Here is a 26,246-nt window from a genome sequence, read left to right as displayed (position 1 = left end):
GTAAATGGCAGAACCCTTAGAGTATTGACAGGCAGAGAGATCTGGGCGTACAGGTCCACAGATCACTGAAAGTGGCAACGCAGGTGGATAAGGTAGTCAAAAAGGCTGAAGGGTGCATCAGCGTGTTCAACTTTATCCCGCAAGTGCTGTCTCTGTTTCCTTGAAATGATTTGACATTTTCCAGTCTGCTGTGAAATATCACTTCCTTTATGCAAGAAAATATGTGCCACAGCTGTTCCTGCACGACAGCCCGATGTGGTTTAGTCACAGCAGTGTTCTCACGAGACATTAGGAAGAGCAGATGGAAAGTGTGCATTCATGTACTTATTGATGAGAATGACCTGATTCACACGGTGGTAGGACATTCTTGCTCCATTCTGTCCTCAGAATAGAAACTAGGGGTCATAATTCTTGAATGAATTCAATTATAGACACCGCACTTAACACACACATAATGATCAATTTTGTAAACACAAAACCTTGTTCAAAAAATGCCCCTTGAGTGAGTTTTCACCTCGTCCTTTTCTCAAGGCACTGACTCATGCTGGGATACATTTTGGTCGGTGCCGCTCAAACCTAATAAGGGTCTCCAACTAGCTGTTGTTCATGTTTGAACATTGATGCTAAGCTATTCAATCATGGGGAAATCATATTTGAGGCCAATTTAGTCCACAACTAGTGAATCCAACCTGATTTCCTCTCCTCTCTCTAACCCAGGACACAAGCCAATTGTAGCTTCCCGGCTAAGATCAACATACCGTCTTGCCTTGAAAGTGCCTCGCCGTGTTAGATCTTCATTTCTGATCTTCACGTTTTTTCAAGTTCTCCCTTAACATCACACGAGATTATTTGGTCACTATTGTTCCGTGGGAGCTCGCTGTGGGCAAATTGGCTGCCCCGTTTCCTATATAACAACAGTGACTACGCTTCAGAAAGTACTTCATTGACTGTAAGGTGCTTTGAGCCATCCTGCGGTTGCGGGAAATGCTATATAAAATGGAAGTCTTTCTTTCGCGTTTGTACGGACTCAGCGTCTTCCTCTTAGAAGATTTTGCTTGTTGTAATTATTACTGGTTGCCTAGTACTGTGCCAGTAGCACTGGGTGGGTTAAGCACTATGTCTTGAATTAGAATGCTAGGTAGTTTGTTTCTGCAGTGTTTGCAGTTTTAAATCCTTCAACAAATACGCATAATCACCACTGAGAGTTCAGTAATTCCTCATTGCTGACTGGAATTACAAGGCATTACAATTCAGTTCCTTTATTTGGTTTACTCCCTCTTCCTTTGAAGTTACAGTCTGTTACTGGGGTACGAGTACCAGCGACCATCTGATACACTGCCCAGGTGATGACTCTTCTTACGTGACCCAAGACTGAGTGCTGGGAATTGTCACTGAAGATTCAAGCTATCCAAATGAGCTGCCTCTGCTGCATCCCTCCCTCGCCCACCAGGCCAAACCTCTTTCCCTGCCCTAGCCCTGAACTTGCCTCGTTCTCTACTTTCTCTCCCCTCATGCCCTCTCTGAGCTCATCTCCAGCTCCCTCGACCCTATTCCCACTGAACTGCAGACCACCCAACTTTCCCCTCCTGGTCCCTATGTGAGCTGATATTACCAACGGTTTTTGCTCCTCATCGAATTGGCCTCATGCCCTCTGACCTTGATTCCCTTGAAGGTTACACTCAGCACTTGACTCCATCGTGCAACATCAGCTAGTATTTTCTGGTTGTCTGCTGGATTCACTGCGTGAAGGACTTTTGAGTTGTTTTGTCTCCACTAGCTCAAACAAATGAATTTGTGTAATTTGACCCTGCATTCATTCTCAGTAACCAACCCACAGTTCAATTGGGGAAGTAACAGGTCTGGGTCTGATGGGGACAGGCAGTCAGACAGAAGCCTTTTGGGTTTGACTGAGGTAAATAGATGTCGATTCCCAGTCTGGAAGAGTTTATTGGTGATCCAATGAATGTTGCAAGGTCATGATATTTTCACCAAAGAATGATGTCACTGCCTTGCCTTATCGTGCAGAACCTTATATAAAAAAAAACCTTGTAGTATTCAAGATTGAAATGCAATTCTATGCCGTTTTTTTTTGAGATGGGAACTTCCTGTTGCCTGTGCTTTCTTTTGCTGCTGATAGGAAGTGTGAAGGATGTTTTTCCCAAGTGCTTTGAATGATAAATAATGGGCGGAGGTGGTGGCATAGTGGTAACGTCACTGGACGAGCAATCCAGAGGCCCAAGCTAAAGCTCTGGGAACATGGGTTCGAACCCCAACACGGCAGATGGTGAAATTTGAATTCAATTAATACAAATCTGGAATTAAAATGTGAGTCTAATGGTGTCAATTGTTGTAAAAAAAAAACTCCATCTGGTTCACTTAATGTCCTTCCGAGAAGGAAATCTGCTGTCCTTACCTGGCCTGGCCTACATGTGACTCCAGACCCACAGCAATGTGGTTGACTCTTAAATGCCCTCTGAAATGGCCGAGCAAGCGACTCAGTTCATGGGCAATTAGGGATGGGCAATAAATACTGGCGTAGCAAGTGACACCCACATCCCACAAACAAATTCGAAATTTGCTATCCTCAATAGGTCAAGGAGTGTTAATGTGACACAAAGGCAGGATTGACTTCTCTACAAGAGCACCTCAAGGTCTGGCAGAAGCTGGGAAAGATGTCAAAAGTCCTGGTCCTCCTTTGGGGTAAGCACTCCCATTTTGTGCACTGGAAGATTTAATAAACCAGCTGAGGGTACATGGATCAAATTAAAGAGCCCTTACTTTGCCTTGAATACTCTGTTGGATGTTTGCAACACAATTTAAAAAAAAAAATCAGGAACTGAAATGGCCTTTATATAGTTTGTTTTAAAAAGAAATGGCTTCGGCAATTATCGTTGATTTCCTCGATGAACACGTCACATTCTCCAATGCGAGTAACTGTAGTTGTGAAAATGTTCCAACGCCCGGTGGTGCCTGCAAACAGCTCCACTTGCTGTGACAATATAATCCTGACTAAAAGACCAGGACAACGACACAGTGACCTCTTCCTAACCAATCCCTGAGCCATCATCCTGAAAAGTTCAAGCTGTGTACAATTCTATAATAATGCCCCTTTGTAGGTGCCATATGTAGGATGTTAATTTCTTTCCTTTTTTGTTCTTTCGAGGGGCCCCGGATCCCGTGGAACAGGCAACATACTTCTGTCGGAGGAATGCTGGAGGCTTTGGGACTGGAAGAGGATGTGTGACGGTGAGTCTGTGAAAGCGAAATTGCACACTCTCCATGTCCAACCGAAATGCATTCTCTCTCCCTTTCTGAAGGTTCCAGCAGTACTGAGACCAAATGGCATTTTTTTTCACCTAAGCATCCAACAGGCTATTAAATAGTGGGCAATGTGGAGGTGTCTCACCCAAGCCTGATTCAGCCTTCAGCCCAGTGAACAAAGATGATTTCCAGCAGTGTTACGACCCGCTGAGAAAGGGGTCGAGGGTTCCCTCTCAGCCTTCACCTGGTCTTACCGTAACAAGGTTTAATTTTAAACACCGTTTTTCTTTTAGCTCTCCCTTAGTGAATCCTTGTTCACTAACTTCCAATTATAAGGCAAAGAAACTAGCCAAACAGGTTTTCTCAGGTTTAAAGAAAAACTGAAATTTATTAAACTTAAATTCTAATTTGGTTAGCGCCTACGGATACGCGACACGCCCACGCTTGCATATATATGCAATACACACATGCAGATGGAGACAGAAAAGAGAAGAATTACGGTGGAAAAGTTTGAGGCAATATCTGGTTACTGTTCAAACTCGCTGTAGAGTCCCTGATTGTAGGTAGGTCTTGCTTTTCGTTGGGGCCCAGTATTCTTCTTAAACCTTGTTCAGCGTAGGAGACTTTTCTCTCTTTGAGGTTCATGTCTCTTCAGTGAATTTGGAGTTCCGTGAGAAAGACATGGCAGCAGCCAGACGGAAGAGGTCTTCTTCAGTCCGGGAGCATTCTGCAGTCTCTGAGTTCAAACTGTACAATTCAGAAAAACCCAGATTGCCAAACAGGTTAGTCATGTGAAATAAAAACAAGAAATGCTGGAACCACTCAGCAGGTCTGGCAGCATCTGTGGAAAGAGAAGCAGAGTTAACGTTTTGGGTCAGTGACCCTTCTTCGGAACTGACAAATATTAGAAAAGTCACAGGTTATAAGCAAGTGAGGTGGGGGTGGGGCAAGAGATAACAAAGGAGGTCTAGATTGGACCAGGCCACATAGCTGACCAAAAGGTCATGGAGCAAAGGCAAACAATTTGTTAATGGTGTGTTGAAAGACAAAGCATTAGTACAGATTAGGTGTTAATACACTGAATATTGAACAGCAGCAAGTGCAAACCTGAAAAAAAACAGTGGGTAAGCAAACTAGACAAACTAAGCTGAAATGAAATAAATGCAAAAAAGAATGTAAAAAAAAAAGGAAGAAAAAATAACTAAAAATGAAAGTAAAATGGGGGGCTGTCATGCTCTGAAATTATTGAACTCAATTTTCAGTCCAGCAGGCTGTAGTGTGCCTAATCGGTAGATGAGATGCTGTTCCTCGAGCTTGCGTTGATGTTCACTGGAACACTGCAGCAATCCCAGGACAGAGATGTGAGCATGAGAGCAGGGGGGAGTGTTGAAATGGCAAGCAACCGGAAGCTCAGGGTCCTGCTTGCGGACTGAGCGGAGATGTTCCGCAAAGCGGTCACCCAGTCTGCGCTTGGTCTCCCCAATGTAGAGGAGACCACACTGTGAGCAGCGAATACAGTATACTACATTGAAAGAAGTACAAGTAAATCACTGCTTCACCTGAAAGGAGTGTTTGGGGCCTGGGATAGTGAGGAGGTAAATGGGCAGGTATTACACCTCCTGCGATTGCAGGGCAAGGTGCCATGGGATGGGGTCGAGGTGGTGGGGGTAATGGAGAAGTGGACCAGGGTGTCGCGGAGGGAATGATCCCTTCGGAATGCTGACGGGAAGGGAGGAGAAGATGCGACTGGTAGTGGCATCACGCTGGAGGTGGCGGAAATGGCGGCGGATGATCCTTTGGATATGGAGGCTGGTGGGATGAAAAGTGAGGACAAGGGGAACCCTGTCACAGTTCTGGGAGGGAGGGGAAAGGGTGAGGGTAGAGGTGCGGGGAATGGGTCGGACACGGTTGAGGGCCCTGTCAACCACAGTGGGGGGAAATCCTCGGTTGAGGAAAAAGGTCATATCAGAAGCACCTTCATGGAAGGTAGCATCATCAGAGCAGATGCATCGGAGACGGAGAAACTGGGAGAATGGAATGGAGTCCTTACAGGAGGTAGGGTGTGAAGAAGTGTAGTCGAGGTAGCTGTGGGAGTCGGTGGGCTTATAATGGATATTAGTAGACAACCTATCCCCAGAGATGGAGACAGAGAAGTCGAGGAAGGGAAGGGAAGTGTCAGAGATGGACCATGTAAAGGTGAGAGAAGGGTGGAAATTGGAAGCAAAGTTGATAAAGTTTTCCAGTTCAGGGCAGGAGCAGGAAACGGCACCGATACAGTCATCAGTGTACTGGAAAAAGAGTTGGGTGAGGGGGCCTGGAACAAAGAATGCTCGACATATCCCACAAAAAGACAGGCATAACTAGGACCCATGCGGGTACCCATAGCGACACCTTTTACTTGAAGGAAGTGCATGGAGTTGAAGGAGAAGTTGTTCAATGTGAGAACAAGTTCAGCCAGGCGGAGGAGGGTGTTGGTGGATGGGGACTGGTTGGGCCTCTGTTCCAGGAAGAAGCGGAGAGCCCTCAAACCATCCTGGTGGGGGATGGAGGTGTAGAGCGATTGGACGTCCATAGTGAAGAGGAGGCGGTTGGGACCAGGAAACTGGAAATTGTCAAAATGACGTAGGGCGTCAGAAGAGTCACGGATGTAGGTGTGAAGAGACTGGACCAGCGGAGAAAAGATAGAGTCTAGATAGGAAGAAATACGTTCAGTGGGGCAGGAGCAGGCTGACACAATGGGTCTGCCGGGACAGTCCTTTTGGGAAGGAGGTAGAAGCGGGCTGTCCGGGGTTGTGGGACTATGAGGTTGGAAGCTGTAGAGGGAAGATCTCCAGAGGAGATGAGGTCAGTGACAGTCCTTTGGACGGTGGCTTGATGTTCGGTGGTGGGGCCTTGGTCCAGAGGGAGGTAGGAAGAAGTGTCTGTGAGTTGGCGTTGAGCTTCTGCAAGGTAGAGGTCGGTACGCCATACGACAACACCACCCTTGTCTGCAGGTTTGATGACCATGTCAGGGTTAGACCTGAGAGAACGGAGTGCCTCAAGTTCAGAGGGGGACAGGTTAGAGTGAGTGAGGGGGGCAGAGAAATTGAGATGACCAATGTCTCGCCGACAGTTTTCAATGAAGAGATCAAGAGTGAGTAAGAGGCCAGGGGGAGGGGTCCAGGTAGAGGGAGAATGCTGGAGGCGGGTGAATGGGTCTGCTGGTCGGGCGGAGGACTCCTGGTCAAAGAAGTGAGCCCGGAGGCGGAGGCGACGGAAGAAGAGCTCAACGTCAAGCCGAGCGCGAAATTCATTGAGGTGGGGGCGTAAGGGGATAAAACTGAGACCTTTGCTGAGTACAGAACGCTCAGCATCAGAGAGGGGGAGGTCAGAGGGTATAGTGAATACACGGCAAGGGGTCAGATCAGAAGGGGTGGGGTCAGAGGGAAGTGAAGCGGAAGGAGGATCTGGATGGGCATTAGTCCCCATCAGCTGCTGGAGCTTGCGTTCCTTAACGTTCTTCCTTTAAAGGAAGAAAAAATGTTTTTTGTTAATGCGTCGGATGAGACGAAAGATGAAATGAAACTGCGGAGTAGAACAGCTTTGAGATAAGATGAGGCAGTGCTGCTGGAGAGAGAGGTCCAGTGTGTGCATGTGGCGGCGCATAGCACTGAGTGTGGATCTCAGGATGCGGCGAGAGTAGCAGTCCGAGGAACGTTGTATTTCTCGGAGATACCTGTGATCCTGGGTGGATTCAAAGCATGATGGGTGAAACTGCAGTTGGAATCCACGTGGAATAAGTCGGAGCCGGAGACAGTCACTGAGGAAAGAGATGTGGCTGTGAAAACGAGTTTTGGTAGATACCTTATCAAACACCAGGAGGGAAATAGAAAGCAATGAAGGTGAACAAGGTAAAAGAGACAAACGAAAATCCCGTCGGAGAGAAGAGCAGAACTTCGTCAAGGTAGGCATTCCTGGAAGAGAAGTGGCAGTGAATTAAACACTAAAATAAAAGCAAAATACTGCGGATGCTGGAAATCTGAAATAAAAACAAGAAATGCTGGAACCACTCAGCAGGTCTGGCAGCATCTGTGAAAAGAGAAGCAGAGTTAACGTTTCGGGTCAGTGACCCTTCTTCGGAACTGACAAATATTAGAAAAGTCACAGGTTATAAGCAAGTGAGGTGGGGGTGGGACAAGAGATAACAAAGGAGGTCTAGATTGGACCAGGCCACATAGCTGACCAAAAGGTCACGGAGCAAAGGCAAACAATATGTTAATGGTGTGTTGAAAGACAAAGCATTAGTCCAGGTTAGTCATGTGACTAGCTGGTCTGACCACGTCTGTTTGTGGATTTTCGACTTAGCCGACCCTGGAATGTCTCTTCTTACACACAATACCTGGTGCTCAAAGTCCATCGGGGGTTAAATTGGAGCAGGCAATAGCCCCTTTGTCCCTCCAAGCACCGAGTGTTAGTATGCAAATGTTTTCTTCCAGCCACGGCTGATCTGTTTAACAAGTCATTTCCTCGCTCCAGCAACAGTTTAAAATCAATGTTCATATGACAACATTAATATGCCTCATTCTTGGCAGATTTTGTGGTGGGGGGGGGGGGGGTGGGGGGGGGCGGTTCTGCATGACCAGCATTCACTGGACAAGAGATCAGGAGGGGTCAGATGGGTTGATATTTCCTCATCTGTAGCCAGGGACACTGCGGTAAATTGCAACATTGCTCCCGCAGGCCAGCTGGGATCAGCAGTTCCTTACTGTCTCCACTGTGCAGCTCATTAACACCAGACAGTCGGTTTACTCATTCAGCCATTGAGGCAGTTCTGTGCCAACTCCGTTCTGCTGAGTTCTGAAAATAGACAACTATCATCAGAACGATACACTGCTTTAATCAGCAGAGGATCAGCAAGGTTAAGTTTGATCAGGATTTTAACACAGCCGAGTTTCTTTCCAAACCAGAAAGGTGCACAATTCCAGAATACGCACAAATCCATCTTCCAAAGAGAGGTTTATTGAAACAGTTCAGATCAATTTTCAGAAACCATTAACACAGCAGTTCACAAGCTGATGTTTATCTGATTTTTAACACTGAAGTTGTTCACACATCCACGACGCACTGCTGCTAGCATGTCACTGCAGCTGAATACAAAATGTGAACACATGTCATCCCCTCACATCACTTGCCCAAAATAAGGTTTGCCTGTCTCTCCCACGTGGCAGCTGTGCCTGTTTACAGATCACTGTGGGCAGTTCCCACACCTGAAGAGGTTGTATACACACAGAAATACACCAGGGTATATCATTGCAGGGCTCAGAAGATGAGCTTTGAACCAGCAGCGGACTGGGGTATTAATGCTCTGCAAATAAAGTGTCAAGTTCTGTTTCTCCATTCCACTACTGGCAGGCGGTAACAAGGCAGAGCCCAAGCACTTCCTCACAGAGGAGGGAAGGTCAGGACAATTGTTCCTATCCCACTATAACGTAGCCAGGTCACCTGTTTTTTCAAGCCTCGGTGGTGTCCTGCGCTTCACCGAGTTTTCTTAATTTATAAAAAAAAAATTGGTGATCTGGTGCACTGTTACTCTTTCACAGTCATTCAAAGCAGCATCCCCGTTTTGGCTTTGTTTTTAGGAGCGATGTCAAGTAACGTTCACCGCGCATACTGCCCGAGAGGCCTCAAGTGTTGCTCCCCGACCAACCGCTAGCATCTGGAGGTAAGTAGCATCGGGTGGGGAGCGGGCAAACCATTCTGATTTCCCCCCTCCCCAACCACAAACTGACATCCATGACTGGGCAACGACAGCACTGTTCCTTGGTGCCACCTGCTGGCAGTCCTTGGCACAGCCTGCATCAGCTGAACCAGGACGAGATTGCTGTTCAAGCTTTCTTGTGCACACTTCCTTCTGCTAAATCTTTGTGCAGAAAATGCAGAAGCTGAAAAATGGAACTATCTAATCATGAGCGACTACCCCCTCTTCCCCCCCCCCACCCCGTACTGTATGAGCTGTGACTGTGATGTTTCACTGATTTGCTTAGATCAGTGGCTGGGATTGTATTTCCTCTCTACCTCGCTCAAGCCAGCCATTTTAAAAGGTAGCAATGCCCAGTACTCCGTTCCTCCAGCATTTATTGAACAGAGCAGTTATAACCCAATTAAACTTTCCAGTTTGTGAATGACTTTGTCCAACTTCACATTGCCACGTTCACTGGCTTTTGTTCGAACTGCGACCGCTCAGCAGCGTCTCTTCCTAGATTCCAGACACCTGTCAAAAGGGGAAAGGAAAAATATGAATTTCTGTGCTCAAATCATGGCTTTCACTGCACCATCCGACTGCCCGTGTATTAATGTATATGAACATCTACATGGCAGGCATGGTACACACAAAGAGGAGAAATTGCTTCAACTCTCTTGAATCAGGACGTTTAAGAAGTTTGAAGCCAAATGTGCAAAACGTTAAGTCATGTTAACTGGGCCAGGTGTGCTCAGCCTTGATAGTTTCTCACTTTGATCACTGGGTGGCGATCCTTCTTTTGAATATCACTGTGTTCCCAAACACAACCCATCGCATGCCCCCTGTGCGAAAGGAGACCGCAGAAATTATTGCTGGGAAAATTACTGTAGCAGGCTGAAAAAGTGGCAGGTTGGAAAAGCAGAACCTGACACAGAGTGAGCCTGCAGATCCAGATAGGTACATATCCCAAACCCTCAAACCGAACAGTTCACAGCATCAGAATGAATTTCTGGTTAAACCTATGTGTATTACAGTATGTACATTCCACATCCAATATCCATTCTAATTCCCAGTTGACGGAATGCAAGTAAGTTAGAATATTCCGTTCTACACCTCTGTGAAACGGACAGTTCATTTGCATTTTTTAAATATCTTTTTCCCCTTAATGGCATTTACACTTGCTACGATCCCTACCCGTATGGTCATTCTTCCAGTTGGAACCCAGACAAGTGGCAGCAGGCTATGAGTCCATGAAGGGCATCACAGCGGAGTACAATTCAAGATCACTTCCCAGCAGAGGTCATTGGATTGTGATCGGATGTGGGTATCCTGCCCTAAAAGAAAAAGGGAGACGACTACAATTAACTTAAATGAATATAACTGCAATTGTACCATTTTTCACCATATGCAGAATTGCCCTTTAGTTTGTTGCATAACATTACTGAGGAGCTGTGTTACGACCAGGTAAGAAAGCGGTGTGGGGTTCCCTTTCAGCCTTCACCTGGTCTGACCATAACAGGGTGTAATTTTAAACACACCGTGTTTTTAGCTCCCCCTTGGTGAATTCTTGTTCACCGCTTTCTAATTGTAAAGCAAAAGAAACCACTGCAAATAGGCTTTCTTAGGTTTAAATAAAAGTTGCGATTTATTAAACTTAAACTCAAATTCAGTTAATGCCTACGGATACACAACGCGCCCACGCTAGCATGCATACTCAATACACACATGCAAATAGAGACAGAAAAGAGCAGAAGAAAAATAAAGTGGAAAAGTTTGAGGCAATATCGGAAGAGTTTTTGTTACGGGTCTTCGAGCTCACTGTAGAGTCCTTGATTGTAAGTAGATCTCGCTTTTCGTTGGGGTCAATGTGTCTTCAGTAGATTTCAGAGGCTTGAGAGAGATGGGAGCAGACAGGAGAGATTTTCTCAGTCCAGCAGCAAACAGACACTCTCAGTTCAAACTATTTTTTACAATTCAGATTGCCAAGCAGATTAGTCATGTGACTAACTGGTCTGACCATGTCTTGGATTGTATCACCTTAGCAGTCTCTGGAATGCTCCTCTTGCACAGTACCTGGTGATCAAGGTCCATTGTGGGTTGAATGTGTCAGGGAACGGTCCTACGTCCTTCCAGTAACCGTCTGTTAATATGCAAATGTCTTTTCTAGCCACGGCCAATCTGTTTAACAAGTCCTTTCTACAATCCAGTAACAGTTTAAAATCAATGGTCACGACAAAATTAATTTGCCTCATTCTCAGCAGGTGGGGGCCTAGTATGACAAGCTGCCATCTGTCATAGTTTGATATAAAAATACTGTTAGTTTTCCACACAAAAGCAATGGACTTGAAACATACAATGGGATGGGCACCAACTGTTATTTTCTTCGCATAGTTCCATGCTGCTTACCATTGTGAGATAATTCATGAAAGAGGGTCTTCCCAACTGCAAATGATGAATTCGAATGAGAAGTATTGCTGCCTAATCCCACAGATCAGCAAAAGCACGGGAAGTGACAGGAAGCTACGCTCATCCCACCTTGCACTCTCGATTCCTAGAGGTGGAAAGAAGGGAATGATGAAAATTAGTACTGAGGGTCGAGCAATTGAAAAGAGTTTGAGGGGACGAGACTTTTTGTCGCTGGATACTGCATAATCACCAGAAGGAAATTGTGGAGAAAGTATTTGTCCACTTCCCTCCTCCAAAGCTACTACTGAATCTGTATCTACCATCCTTGCAGACAGTGCACTGCAGATCATCCTAACTCACTGGCAACAGGGAACTCCCACAGTCACCTTATAGTCAGCTCTGAGGCCTTTTTGCTCCTGACCCCATATATTCAGGCTGAGATTAGGCCCAAAGACACTTTTCACCCCAGAAAAAATAGCACTTTATTCCAGTCCCATTTAGCTGAATTAGATTCCTTTGCTTTTCTTATGATTGTTTGTGCCCCTTTTGAAAATGAGGCGCTTTTCTTGGATCTTTTTGATACTACTCAGTTAAAAGAGTAGAAAATAGCACCTTACAGTCACATTCAGCAAGCACCTCTCCCGCCGCCATCTTAGCGCCCCCGAAGACTGTAATCCCGCCCCCTTTGATTCCTATTGGCGGAGGCACAATAGACCGCCCTCGCCTATTGGCTAATTGGGTGTGTCAATCACATCTGCCCCGCAATGCACTTTGGGGATTGTAGTTTTCTTTGTGTTGGGCCTATTTGAGAGCAGTTGCCCCTAAACACCAGGGGGTCAGGGCCCACTATCCCCTTCTTTAGGGGACAGTAAACCTCCAAACCTACAGTGCATTTCAGCTACTGCAGGTGACAGTTTCCCATGCTATGATAATGGAATTTTTTTTTAAAGCACATCCTTACTGACGGTTTTGGATTTATTTTGTGTTGATTCTTTTTTGTTTTCAGATCTTTCAACATATTTACTGCTTCAGGGCCCAGGAGGTGGATGAGGAGGTCCTGCTATGCTGGTACCAGTGTAACTCAGTAAAAGTGTTACACATTAGTTCCTCCCTTTCTCTCCCTGTGGGGTAAACACCCAACTACCCGTTGTCATCCCTGTTGACAAAGTAGCTGAGATAAGGAGCCGGAGGTGTGCTGAATTGTGAGTTTAGAACCAGCAAAATCTAGGTGCACTGTATTGCCCAGGTGGAACACTAGCCCCCCCACGCTCAGTACAAGAGCTATTTTCTTTGTGTTGCCAAGCCTGGGGATTCATGGGGATCGCTGCTCTCCAATGTTATCCCACTGTCTTTGTACATCTATATTGTTGCTCTCCCCTAAATTGCTTCTCTTCCTCTGGGACTATCCCCTTCGTTCCCTCTCCAACCATTACCTGTTCCTTGCATTGCACCTGTGCCTTACTTACAAGCTAATTCCATTTTAGTTTCTGTACCTCTTGTGTTATGACCTCAGTGAGTTTGTTAATGTGAAAAAAATGAGATATGAACCCCCCCCCCCCCGACCAATTTAAAGAACTACATGACAAGTTTTCACGTTTTAAGACTTTTATTAATCTTCTTTGGCCTCCTTATCTCGAGAGACAATGGATAAGCACCTGGAGGTGGTCAGTGGTTTGTGAAGCAGCGCCTGGAGTGGCTATAAAGGCCAATTCTAGCGTGACAGGCTCTTCCACAGGTGCTGCAGAGAAATTTGTTTGTCGGGGCTGTTACACAGTTGGCTCTCCCCTTGCGCCTCTGTCTTTTTTCCTGCCAACTACTAAGTCTCTTCGACTCGCCACACTTTAGCCCCGTCTTTATGGCTGCCCGCCAGCTCTGGCGAACGCTGGCAACTGACTCCCACGACTTGTGATCAATGTCACAGGACTTCATGTCGCGATTGCAGACGTCTTTAAAGCGGAGACGTGGACGGCCGGTGGGTCTGATACCAGTGACGAGCTCGCTGTACAATGTGTCTTTGGGGATCCTGCCATCTTCCATGCGGCTCACATGGCCAAGCCATCTCAAGCGCCGCTGACTCAGTAGTGTGTGTCAGCTGGGGATGTTGGCCGCCTCGTGTTTAAGACTTTTATTAATAACCAACCACAAACAGGCAAATCTCAACTCTCAGTTCCTACTGATCTGCGCATGCTCACAGCGCCCCTCCTGAACTGGTGGGTGTCAATCATTCAGGTTCCAGGGCCTTACTTTGTTGCCCCGCTATTGCCTTTATGTTTTATTCGCTTTTTGTGTCACGAGCAATTCGGTAGACAAATAGAGCAAAAATCGCTCTGCTTTCCCACCCAAAGTTTTTTGCTAATTGTAGGTATTGTGCATGGCTGACGTTTGAAAACGTTCACGCGAGCGGGGTCCTCTCTGTGAGTGACAGTGCAATTAGCCAATCGGCAGGGAGCAGGCCGTGCGTTTGTCCAATAAGGCAACAGTCTGGGGGCGTAGAGGGAGGCAGCAGGTTGGATTGCGCTGCCTCACGTGGTCGCGGCTGGAGTCCTGGAGCGGGTGATTGACAGCTGCAGGGCCTACAGCAGGTGAAAGGAGAGCTGCTTTATCGGCTGCAGTTTTCTAGCTTGGCTGCTGGGACTTGGCAGGGCGCAGAACTTCTTTCATTAAAGGAGAGTTCTGGGGACATTTTGCAAGGGGAATGTTCACATTGGAGCATTCAAAGGAGTTGTTGCTAAAAGTAACTATATAATGTATGTTAAAAGTTCTGGGTGCACATTCCTGCTAAAAAGGTACCATTTTCTATCCAGCACTTTTATATATTGATACTTCCTTCTGTCTTTTTTTTAGTTGACTATTGCCCTTGTTGTGCATCATGTTGAGTATGAGGAGACCAGCCATAATCTTCAACTCCGCCCATTCGAAGCCTTTAAGCGGGCTATATTCCCAGTGGTTGCAGTCTGCTTGTTCTTCGAGCCAGGCGCGGGCTTGGCGTGAGGCCAATCAGCTGGACGCATGGACGAAGCAGGTGGGCAGTGCCCTGCGGCGGGCGCTGGGCTTCCTGCGGGATGGGTTTGGCGCAGGCGGCGGCACAGGAGGCGCGGCCAGGAAGAAGATGGCGTCGATCCTAGCCAGTCAGTGCAGCTACGTGACGGGCCAGCGGCTGAGGAGGGCCCAGCAGATCGGGCAGCTGTACAGTAACCTCTACTCGGAGCGCTCCCGCCGCAGCCTATTCAGGAACCTGTGGCGGAAATTCCAGGGCCGGCACAGGGGGTCCGGGAAACTGGTGGCAGCCTTTGCCGCTGTCTTCATGTGGGACGACCAGAGGATTCGGGATGAAGAGCTGCAGCGGTAGGTGTCCTCTGTGTTAATCCAGTAATGCCAGGAAGAGCAAACCTGTAAATACCAAAAAACAGAAATAACCATAAAGATTGCTACAAATACACAGGAGAAAGAGAAGTTGTGGGAAAGCAGTCCAGAACATTCATGTCCTTTGTTTTTGTTCAGAGTAATACCAGCGCTTAGGGAGTTAAATTACGAACACCAGTTTGCATAAATTTTGCCTTAAATCCCCCGAGTCATTACGACTGAGAGGTTGATCTGATTGAGGTGTTTCAACTAGAGACAGGCCATTTAAGAGGGAAATTAGGCAGTGCGTGATCGAAATCTGGAACTTTCTCCCCTTAAACACGGTGGATACTGGGAAATTGGGACTTTCGAGACTGCAATTGATCAATTTTTGATCAAAGAATATAAAGCAAAGGTAGTTAAATGGATCTGAGTTACCGACCAGCCATGATCTAATTCAATGAAAGAGGTCAGCTCGAGCGACTAACTGTTCCTGAATTCTTGAGCTGACTTTGTATTTCCAGCATTTTCTAGCACTTGACCAAGTTTATTTATTACGAGAGTACTCTTTCATTCGTTCGTTACTGGGAGTGAATGTCGCGGGCTTGCCCGACCTTTATTGTCCGTCCACGCAGTTCTGCTGATGGTGCCTCGTGGGTGCCCACTTCTGAGCTGCTGGATCTGTTCCCAATCTATCCCATTTCGCACGGTGGTAGTGCCACACGACACAATGGCGTGTGCCCTCAATGTGAAGACAGGACTTCGCCTCCACAAGGATTGTGAGGTTGTCACTGCAACCACTACCGTCCTAGACGGAGGTAGATTGGCGAGGATGAGGTTCCAGTAGGTTTTACCCCCTTGTCTATTCTCTCGCTACCTGCCGCAGGCCCAGTCTGGCGGATATGCCTTTCAGGACTCGGCCAGCCCGGTCAGTTGTGGTGCTGCCGAGCCACTGTTGGTGATGGGCATTGAAGTCCCCCACATTCTGTGCCCTTGCCACCCTCAGTGCCTCTTCCAAATGGTGTTCAACATGGAGGAGTACTGATTGATCCGCTAAGGGAGGGCGGTAGGTGGTAATCAGCAGGGAGTTCCCTTGCCCATGTTTGACCTGATGCCATGAGACGTCATGGGGTCCGGAGCCAATGTTCAGGGCCCCCAGGGCCGCTGCCTCCTGAGTCGGGTATGGTTCCGCGGGCAACACTCTTGCCTCTGAGTCACAAGGTTCCAGGTTCAAGCCTCACTCCAGGGCTTGAGCCCAAAAATCAAGGCTGACAGCACAGCACTGAGGGAGTGCCGCAGTGTTGCAGGCGCTGTCTTTTGTCTGAGAGGTTAAACTGAGGCCCCATCTGCCCGCTCGGGTGGATGTAAAAGATCCCATGGCACTATTTCGAAGAAATAGTTCTCCCCGGTGTCCTGGGCAATATTTATCCCTCAATCTAAATCACTAACAGATGATCTGGTCATTATCGCATTGCTGTTTGTGGGATCTTGTTGTGTGCAAATTGGCTGCCACATTTCCTACAGTCATTAACGGAAAACTGCCATTTGCTCTCGCGGGGAAAGTGCGTTGCTTTTAGTAGCTGTGTCCTGTGAATATTTCGGAGCTGAAGTTACCAACACTTGGCACAGTTGGTTACTGGGTGTGCAAACCAACTGTCAATAGCCCGCTGAACCCTTCGTGGGAAGTTACACACCGGGGTAGGGTGAAAACGGAAGGAAGGTGGCCTCGTGTGATAGGCCAGTCCCAAGCTGGTTGACTCTCGCATCCGTGAAGCAGCTTCTTGTCACCAGATACCAGCGCTGTTTATTTCTGTAATATATTGGAAAGCATCCCCATGGTCATTAGATGAACCAGTTGGTTAGCTTGGTTTAAGAAAGGTGAGAGGGGGAAAATCAGTAAATCCGGGTATGCATATCAGTAAAAATGTCCGAAACTGGTACAGAAAATAATCAAATGGCTAATGGAATTCTGGCCTTAATAGCTAGAGGACATGAGTACAAGGGCGTAGAAGTTATCCTGGTTAGACCACACCTGGAGAATTGTGAGCAGGTCTGGGCAGGGGACAAGGAGGATTATATTGGTCTTGGAGGGAGTGTTGCATAGTTTACCAGAATGATTCCTGGACTCCGAGAGAATACTGGGATTGTGTTCCCCGGAATTCAGAAGGTCAGGGGTGATTTGATTGAAGTTTTCAAGATATAAAGGGGAACAGATAGGGTAGGTCAAGGGAAGCGATTTCTGCTGGTTGGGAGTCTAGGACTAAGTGGCAAAGTCTAAAAATTAAGACAGACATTTCCGGGAGTGAAGTTAGGAACCATCTCGACCCACAAAGGCGGTAGAAATTGGGAAATCTCTTCCACAAACAGCAATTGCTAACTGTTAATTTTAAATCTGTGATAGGTCCTTGTTATCCAGAGGTGTTCTGGGATATTGGGCAAAGGCAGGTATAGGGTTAGGTGTAGTCAGCTGTGATCTAATTGAATGACAGAACAGGCTCGAGGGCCTAAAAAAACTGAATGAAAAGAAGATGCTTTTTTTTTTTGCAATTTGGTCCTGCATATATCTGGTTTTGGCTCACAATGGCCGAGTGCCCTGTAACAAGTTCCCCTTCGGATGAAGGGAGAGTCCAGGTAAAGCCCCCGGCTGGAGGAGGTGGTGCGGGGATGGCCAAACTGAACGTGACCAGGATCTGGGACTAATTCTGCCTTCGGTTTGCAGAGTGAGATTTTTCTTTGGCCCATTGATTTGATGGTAAACGTTCCATCACGCTTTGCGCTGTCAAAACCCTCTTTTTTTTTCATATCCCTTGAGAAGGTGGTGGTGAGCTGCCTTCTTGAACCGCTGCAGCCCATGTGGGGTAGGTGCACCCACAGTGCTGTTAGGAAGGGAGTTCCAGGATTTTGACCCAAGCGACAGTGAAGGAACGGCGATATAAGTTCCAAGTCAGGATGGTGTGTGTCTTGGAGGGGAACTTGCAGGTGGTGGTGTTCCCATGCATTTGCTGCCCTTGTCCTTCTAGTTGGTAGAGGTCGCGGGTTTGGAAGGTGCTGTCGAAGGAGTCTTGGTGCTTTGCTGCAGTGCATCTTGTAGATGGTACACACTGCTGCCACTGTGCGTCGGTGGTGGAGGGAGTGAATGTTTGTAGATGGGGTGCCGATCAAGCGGGCTGGCTTTGTCCTGGATGGTGTCGAGCTTCTTGAGTGTTGTTGGAGCTGCACCCATCCAGGCAAGTGGAGAGTATTCCATCACACTCACTGACTTGTGCCTTGTAGATGGTGGACAGGCTTTGGGCAGTCAGGTGGTGAGTTACTCACCTCAGGATTCCCTGCCTCTAACCTGCTCTTGTAGCCACGGTATTTATATGGCTACTCCAGTTCAGTTTCTGGTCAATGGTAGCCCCTAGGGTGTTGATAGCGGGGGATTCAGTTGATGTATGTAAGCTTGCCGGCTCGCATGTTTAATATGAAAACCCAGGTAACAAAAACCACCAGAGAAGTTGAGAGTCTGCCATTTGCACTCTCTCTGCTCAAATTGTAAAATTCATCGCCAGTGGAGGGAATATTCCTTTTGAAGTGGTTTTCCCTAGATGGCGTTTCCAACAACAAAGTAATGGAGCTGGGAGTGCGGGTAGAAAATGGGATGCCGAGGCTGGGGTCGCGGGGGTGAAATGTGGAGGCCAATTTGCTTTTCGATTGCCGCTTGCCAATTGAATGATTGTTTATTACCCGACGCAGGTGCCTGAGCGAATTCAAAACCTGGAGGTCCCGTTGGCTGAGAAGCACTGGAGCAGGGGGCGGGTGGAATGTGACCGGCATCACAAGCAGGACACCATGTGGGAGCTGGTGATGGACAGGTCAGCTTCCGGCTGTGGCGCAGACCCGTTCCGGGCAGTCACCTCTACCAGTACCGAGGTAAGTTGGCCGCCCCACAACCCCAGCCTTCTCCGTGCTTCGTTCCCGGGGTGAGAGTTGCCAAATGGTTCCCCCCGGTTGGAGTCCTGGTGTGCATTATAGCTGGCTGATCTTGACCGGGGCAGCTGTTGGCCTCAGTGCCCGAGTGGGGGTGGGGGGGTGGAAATCAGACAGGGCTTCCGGTTCTGATAACCCTGACTCCTGCTGGGACGGCGGAAGTCGGGTAACATCGGGATCAGGCTGGATTCAACCTGACCGCCTTCCGCAGTTGAATAGCTCCCCAGCGGTCATTGTTCACTCGGGCTTCTGAGGAATGGCAGCTGGAAGCAATGAAGGTTGGACAGCACTCAGCCACATATAACACAGCAGGACCTGTATGCGAAAGTGTCTGATTTCAAGGAAAGGAGAGGGAAATGGGATTAGGGTTGACCGGTGCAGAAGAGGAGCTCAGCAACAGCACAGGCTGATTTGAGCCATTGACTTCCTTCTCCATCTGACACTAATTCTGTGGAAATGAGGGGTTGGGGGCGGGAGGGGGGGAGGGGAGAAGAGGGAGGCAGCGAACTGGGGCTAAGACCTCTACAATGCAGTATTCTCAGACATGTCTTACTGAGGATATTCATTCATTTCCTACACAGTGTTCGGAACGTACACGGATGTGACTCCTCGACAGTTCTTCAATGTGCAGGTACGCCTTTGGAATCAGTCGGAAGCGGGGTTAAGCTCGGGCACTTGTGGGTAACCCTGCATATGAGTGAGGGTCGGTTACGTCCCCTGTATTTCAGCATTGTATCGCGTCACTAAGTTATGCTTCGATGTGCTTTATGTATGACTTTGATAGGGTCATTGATGTATGAAGTAAATGGAAAGGTACATTTTCAATGAACATCCTACCTATGTGACAGCACACGTCCAGCTATGGTTTCCCCGTCCTGCGCTGTCACAGCCCCCCTCTGCCGGTGGTCCTTTTGAGTGCCCATTGCAAGGGGATGCCCTCCCTGCCGTTGATCAATGTGGAAAGAAAGCCTCCCTGTCTAATAAAGTCTCTCCACACAGCTCGACACCGAGTACAGGAAGAAATGGGACGAGCTGGTTATCAAGCTGGAAGTAATCGAGCGGGACGATTTGTCGGGATCGGAGATCGTTCACTGGGTCACGCACTTCCCGGTAGGCTTGGCTGTGGCTCTTGTGGGTTCTCCGGCGCCTGTGCAGGATCCTTTTGGTGCTTTACACGTGACGACCTCTTGCGCTAGGGTCAGCCCAGCGTGTGTGCGTGTGTGTGCAAAATGCTCGTTGCTGCTTCACGTTACGTCAGAGGATTCCCTTGTGTTTTTTTTATCAGCACAGGGGCATTAACTTGTGTAAAACACACCGTATTATGCTGAGGTTGGGCGTGCAGCCTGGGGTCATCTGACCAGCGTGACTTTGAAATAAGTGTGTCGGTGCCGCTGTTAAGATTGTACTGAGTGGAAAAGGCAAGGCTTGTTGCTCTGCTGTTTTTGGTTGTGGGAGGTGGGTGTGATGGAAAGAAGGTGGGGGGGTGGTGGGAGTGATGACAAAGTAGCAGTGACGGGGGGGGGGGGGGGGGGGGGGGGGGGGGGGGGGGGGGGGTGGGGCCAGCATTTTAATTACCCTGCGTTTATCTCCGTTTGCAGTATCCGCTTTACTCGAGGGACTACCTGTATATCCGACGCTACCTCGTGGACCAGCAGAACAATCTGATGGTGTTGGTGTCGAGGTGAGATTTTGCAGGTTTCCCTTCTCCTTGTCCTGCACCCTCTGCTGTTTCTCTTCGCCTTTCACTTGCTGCGTGCGTACCGGCGTTGGGCATGACTTGGGATGCCCCGCCCAGTGATCAATCACGGACGCTCACCGGTGGCAGGAAGTGTGAGGCCGCAGGCATCGCGAGCACAGAATTGGCCGTGTTGCACGCCGATCGGCAGTCCCTGCTCGTCTCGAACGTGCCTCGGCCTTGGAGGCCAAGCCCACGCCCTGCGGTATCACAGCGCAAGACTCTTGCAGAGTGGAATCTCGTCTCGGGAGGAGGAGGAAATGAAGAGGGTGGGTTTGGGCGAAGTACAAGGAAGGAGCAGGGCGTCTGCCACTGAAAGTGCACCTCTCCTGATATCTCATTCCTTTCGGTCAGGGCCGTTGAGCATCCAGAAGTGCCGGAAAGCCCCAACTATGTGCGGGTGACATCCTATCAGTCGCAGATGGTGATCAAGCCGCACCGATCCTTTGATGAGGTAAGGTTGGACGTGACTACTTATTAAGGTACAGGGGCCCGAGAGTTTCCAATAGTTCTGCCAGAAATGGCCAAAGCAGCCCATTCGGGGAGGCTTTTCAAATTCATCTTTTCATCGTTGCAGGTGGTGATGTTCCCATGCGTCTGCTGCCCTTGTCCTTCTAGTTGGTAGAGGTCGTGGGTTTGGAAGGTGTGGGGCATTCGTGTGAGGGGCTCTCCTCACCCAGATCTATTTCCACACCCCCCCCCCCCCCCACTACTGTGAGGACCTTTCACCATCGGGATATGTCCCCTTGTGTGAAGGCGGAGTCTTGACTTTCCCAATAACTGCATGGGCAGTGCACCTTTTTATGGTGTGTTATGAAGGCCTGAAGCTCAAAGGCGCTCTCCTGCTGATCTCCGAGATGAGTCTACTGCCACCGAGAGCTGTCCCGGAACCTGCTTCTAAACGGTGTAAGGGTAGGCACTGTGGTGAGGATTGGGCTCAGCCGTGTTCATTCCTTCTCCCCGGACAGTATTAAATAGTCGACAGGCACTGGCTGTCTGTCCAGACTCCAGAGGGGGAGTGACAAACTGGGTCTGAACTAGGAGATATGGTTAGCTTCATGATGACGAGCACAAGGTTACAGAGTCAGCAGTCGGTTTTTGTCTTTCAGAATGGCTTTGACTACCTTCTCACATACAGTGATGACCCACAGACGGTTTTCCCTCGTTACTGCGTCAGTTGGATGGTGTCCAGCGGTAAGATAATTCTCTAATCTGTACACAAAAAGCCATTCGCCTGAGAACCACCCCCCCCCCCCCCCGCCCCAGTGCTACTGGGGACAAGGTTAAAGGGCTCTGCAGAGTTCAGTGTCGGGGTCAGCACGAGCCGTCGGCTGCCAATATTAGTACTTTGACAGTGAATGGCAATTTCACTCTGAGGCAGCAAGATGGCTGGTTTGGCAAATCCCCCACTGGTGGTGCAGGCTTTTCTGTCACTCCTCGATCCCTCTGCACCTCGGAGTTCTGCAGTATGAGTAAGGAAGTCTTGCTGTATTTATATAGGGCTTTGGCAAGACCCATTCCTGGAGTACTTTGTACAGTTTTGGTCTCCTTACCTAATGACCGATATATTTGCCTTAGAGGGGGGTGCAACGAAGGTTGACTAGATTGATTCCTGGGATGAGAGGGTGCCCTATGAGGAGAGATTGAGTAGAATGGACCGATATTCCCCCGGAGTTTAGGAGAATGAGATGTGATCTCATTGAAAGGTATAAAATTCCGAGAGGGGCTTGACAGGGCAGATACCAAGATGGCGGGGGAATCTCGAACTTGAGGCCTTGGTCATGTCAGACTGAGATGAGAAATTTCTCCACTCCGAGGGTTGTGAATATTCGAATTCTCTACCCCAGAGAGTTGCGAATGCTCATTCGTTGGTTATATTCAAGACAACAATCTTTGGACTCTCCAGGCAATGGAGGATATGGGAATAGCGGGGAGAATGTGGTACTTGACGAAGACGCTGAAGTCAGGCTTCCATTTATATAGCGCCTTCCACGACCGCAGGGCCTCCCAAAGTGCAGCCAGCAGTTACAGCCAATGAGGTATCTTTGAAGTGCACTCGCTGTTCGAATGCAGGCAATGTGGTGGCACAGCAAGATCCCACAGTGATAATGACTGGCTGATTTTTTTTTTGAGATGTCGGCCGAGGGATCAATATTGGCTCCCCTGCTCCTCCTCCCAATCGTGCCACGGGAGCTTTTATTTCCACCTAAGTGGGCAGACGGGGCCTTGGTTGAACTCCGAGAGACGGCACGCAGCCGACAGTGCTGCACTCCCTCAGTGCTGCGTCGCATTGTCAGCCTGGATTGAGGCTGAAGTCTCTGGAGTGGGACTTGAATCCGCAACCTGCGGCCCGCTGAGCCATGATCTTATCGTTCACTGTTCTTATTGTTGGTTTTCTTGCAGGCATGCCCAACTTCCTGGAAAAGTTACACATGGCGGCTGTCCGAGCCAGGACAATGGAAATCAAGGTTAAGGATTACATCAGTGGCTCGAACCTCTGAGAGCGTTGACCCCAAACAAATGCAGAACCCCGAGCGCAAAGAGAAGAGCTGCAGTTCGCAGCAGATGGACTACGCGTAGGTTCTCAGCGCTGACCGCGGAGACGGCCGTGAGGTGCTGTGTACCCAGGCGTCGGCTGTGGTGAACCGCTTCACCAAGCGGGCAACTTCAAGATCCGAGCGCTTTTGGACGACAAAAATTTGCGTTGAAAGGCCAGCGTGGGTGTGAGATGGGCAGAGGACTTCAAGATTTACCAGGATGCGGTACAGAGTCGCGTTACCTGCAAAACTTGAAGTATTAAACCGAAAACATTTAACAAGCGCTGCGTTTGAAATTGAAGGTTCGGGTGTCGGGTCAGGATTTGGTCGAATCTGCCGACTTGAAATGTTAGGTCAGCAACTTGAGTTTCCTTAACCATTTAGAGCAGTTTGGGAGGAATTTTTAAATTTGGGGTGTTGCGGGGGGGAGAAAGCCACTTAGCCATGTATCAGCGTTGCCTTGTTTTTTTTTAATCATGTACAATTCAGTGTTTCGTCATTTAACACTGGTCTCGTGCCAGTACTGGTCCCCACACTCGTCTTTCTAAAAACGAATCATTTTTTACAAGAGGTCCAATGATAGCTGTTAAACCCACTGGCGATTTCCGTTTCACATTTTGGCTGAAGTGTTTTCAAATAAAAACTTATTTTGTAATGATTTATTCCTCCGCAGTAGGCAGTGTTGGCACTCGATTATACCTACGAGGCTTGTAGCACTTTTTCTTTCTCTCTCTCACTCTCTCTGCATGTCACGTACCCCTCTCCAGAGGAGCTTCTGCCAGGCTACCTTGTGGTCGCAGTTTGAGAGTTCCTAAAAAGGTCTGTAAAGTGAGCTAGCCTCAGCTGCGAAGGTGGCACGAGTGCTGCAGTTGGCAGTGGGCCCCCGACAGCCTAGGGGAGGTGGAAAATCAGCCGGGGGCTCCCGCTCTCGATCGCCGTCGAGCAGCCTCGCTCGGCTGGCACACGCGGTTCTCAAATTGGAAAGCGGGATTTCACACAGCGAGCTCACGCTTGGTTAATGTTCTCTGGGAATTCCGACTAAACGGGGTCAATGGGGGAGGGAGAATGTAAAAAATGTTCCTGTGGGGCAGCAAAACAAAGCTGGTGTGAAAGGGGGGGCTCATTGCGTGGTACCCACATGGTATCTCACTCAATAAAGCTGCGATTAGCACTTCCCTCCCTTTGCTTCCTTTAACCCTGGCCCTCAAAGCTGGGTCTATGCTTTTTTTGCTAAGTTTGCAGCAGTGCTGACTTTCTGCCAGGAGGTGGCGGTCTCGCACTTGGTAATGCAGGAGCTTAAGCATGAAGCAACCCGCTTTTCCTCAGCAGTGAATTGTTCTCGGAAGTGTAGTCACTGTTGTCACGTAGGAAACAACACTGTGGGGAAGGCAGGGGAGCATTGGCTTGACTTAAGGCTCTTTGTGCATCTTGCTGGAGAAACTGTGCAGTCCCCTAGCACCTCGCCCAAGGAACTATTCTTCACAGTAGGTGCCTGGACTGTTTGACCACGGAAGGCAGCACAGGATTCCCAATCCAATATACACAGTTAGCTGCTTACTTCGGAACCTTTTCAGCTCTGGGTGATTTCTCCCCTCCGCAGGAACGTTCAGGGCAATTGTGACTCGTTCCCTGCTCAGCCCTGTCCACTTTTCTACACCATTTTGTTCAGTTTAACAGATATCGGTCCTGTACTGCCTGACTGTGGGCCACTCGAAGTTCTGTACGTTACAGACCTGAAGTGGGAGGATGAGATCTTGTGTAATTGATGTGGCTGGTTACAACACAATGTGCTGTCCAAGCCCTCCTCTGTTTTATGAAATTTAAAACACTTGAGTACTGTTGACCGTCCTGCCACCCCCACAATATCCTGGTGCTCCCTGCAACTCCGTCTATGAAGTTAGAGGCCAGTAGCTTCTCTATTGTGTAACGTTTCAAACTAATTACATTTTCTGAGTGTTTGTGGTGTTACATTCTTTGAATTTTGACTTGAACTAACTTGTGCGTGCGTGTCTCTCTCTCTCTGTCTGGCAGTGTCAAACTTCTTCCGCAAGGTGGCGATTTGCTCTGTAACAACCTTATTCATGTTTTTCTTTTTTTTTAAATTAAATCTCTTTTTTTTTTCCCCCCTCTACGCTTCAGGCGTACTTTCTGTCCAGTTGTGTTATTTATGAGGAGTCTTTCCAACCTATTTGTTCTCAGAAACTGAAGCAGTTATGCCCACAAGCAGCAAAGCTTGGACAACATTCAGGCTTGGGCTGGTAAGTGGCAAGTAACATTTGTGCCACACAAGTGCCAGGCAGTAACCAGCTTCCAACAAGAGTGAATCTAACCATCTGACATTCAATGTAATACTATTGCTGAATTCCCCATTGAGTAAGTTTCCACCACCCGATTAGGATTTGAAATTCACAGCCCGATCACTTGTTCTGCAAGAAAATGTTCCCAATCGTAAATCAGTCCCTTCTGGCTCTTGCACTCTCATCCCAAATAGAGCTATGTTTAGCTTGAGAACATACCTGAGCCTCAAAAATCACACTGTACAATGTGACTCCCCATTTCATGACCTCAGTGCAAATATCATGTTGGGGCCAATACATTACTGAACCAGGTTACAGACTGCCTTAAGACTGCACTGGAATTTTTCACGTTGACCCTCACTGCTAACAAATTAGAAGGGATGCACCACTCTGGGCAAACCACAAGCCCAAGTGTTAAAGGTGTACTTTAGGCTCAAGTTCAGGACGATTGTATGTCCGAACACGTTTAATCAGTCCAATTTGGCATCCAGAATCCAACAGTTTAGAAGCAGCTTGTACTAAATAGATAAAAGCCATTCCAATCACGTCATGTTTAATTTAACATTTTTCATGATAAATAACAGTGCATAACATTTAAAAAAAAATAGGGTTTAAACAGCAAATACAGCAATGTTTGGAGACATGACATTTCAGGCATTTTTCTTCATCCGAAGGCTTTCAAGCCATTTTCTCTCCTCTTCACTTCTTGACTTTCCCTTGTGATGCTACAGCCTCCATGGCAGCTTTTACAGTCGCCTCATCTCCCAGGAACTGCATAGGCCGAGTGGGCTTCAGGTTGGCATCCAGCTCGTAAACAATTGGAATACCGGTCGGCAGGTTGAGCTCCATGATCGCGGCGTCCGACATACCTGGAACGAGAGCAGTACGAAACAGCTTTAGTTTCACCCAAAGCCGGAGAGAGACTCAAAGGTGGATTGCATAGCTCCCAGAAAACTTTTAAAGTTCAGGACCAGCTGCGA

General features: G+C 48.2%; 1 protein-coding gene, 1 long non-coding RNA gene and 1 other non-coding gene across 3 annotated transcripts; 1 reads left to right on the top strand and 2 right to left on the bottom strand.

The window, feature by feature from the left end:
• The first annotated feature begins 2,621 nt into the window (after positions 1–2,621).
• Positions 2,622–23,627, top strand: stard7 (StAR related lipid transfer domain containing 7). Its single transcript, XM_068025882.1, is given in 13 exon segments — positions 2,622–2,700; positions 3,164–3,246; positions 14,231–14,731; positions 18,464–18,480; positions 18,483–18,581; positions 18,584–18,640; positions 19,279–19,328; positions 19,697–19,807; positions 20,296–20,378; positions 20,787–20,886; positions 21,542–21,626; positions 22,836–22,918; positions 22,920–23,627. Coding segments are annotated over 11 exon segments (1,254 nt in total). The 5' UTR covers positions 2,622–2,700; positions 3,164–3,246; positions 14,231–14,255; the 3' UTR covers positions 23,013–23,627.
• Positions 9,221–12,050, bottom strand: LOC137360461 (uncharacterized). Its single transcript, XR_010971873.1, has 4 exons — positions 12,004–12,050; positions 11,387–11,531; positions 10,175–10,314; positions 9,221–9,511 (listed from the first exon to the last, which is right to left on the bottom strand). It is a non-coding gene; the product is annotated as an uncharacterized lncRNA (long non-coding RNA).
• LOC137360462 (small nucleolar RNA SNORA77) lies at positions 9,788–9,925 on the bottom strand. Its single transcript, XR_010971874.1, has one exon. It is a non-coding gene; the product is annotated as a small nucleolar RNA SNORA77 (small nucleolar RNA).
• Positions 23,628–26,246: the final 2,619 nt, after the last annotated feature.

The sequence above is a fragment of the Heterodontus francisci genome, unplaced genomic scaffold (genome assembly GCF_036365525.1).
Source record: "Heterodontus francisci isolate sHetFra1 unplaced genomic scaffold, sHetFra1.hap1 HAP1_SCAFFOLD_1660, whole genome shotgun sequence".
Lineage (NCBI taxonomy): Eukaryota > Metazoa > Chordata > Chondrichthyes > Heterodontiformes > Heterodontidae > Heterodontus > Heterodontus francisci.
This window is presented reverse-complemented; position numbering and strand designations above follow the sequence as displayed.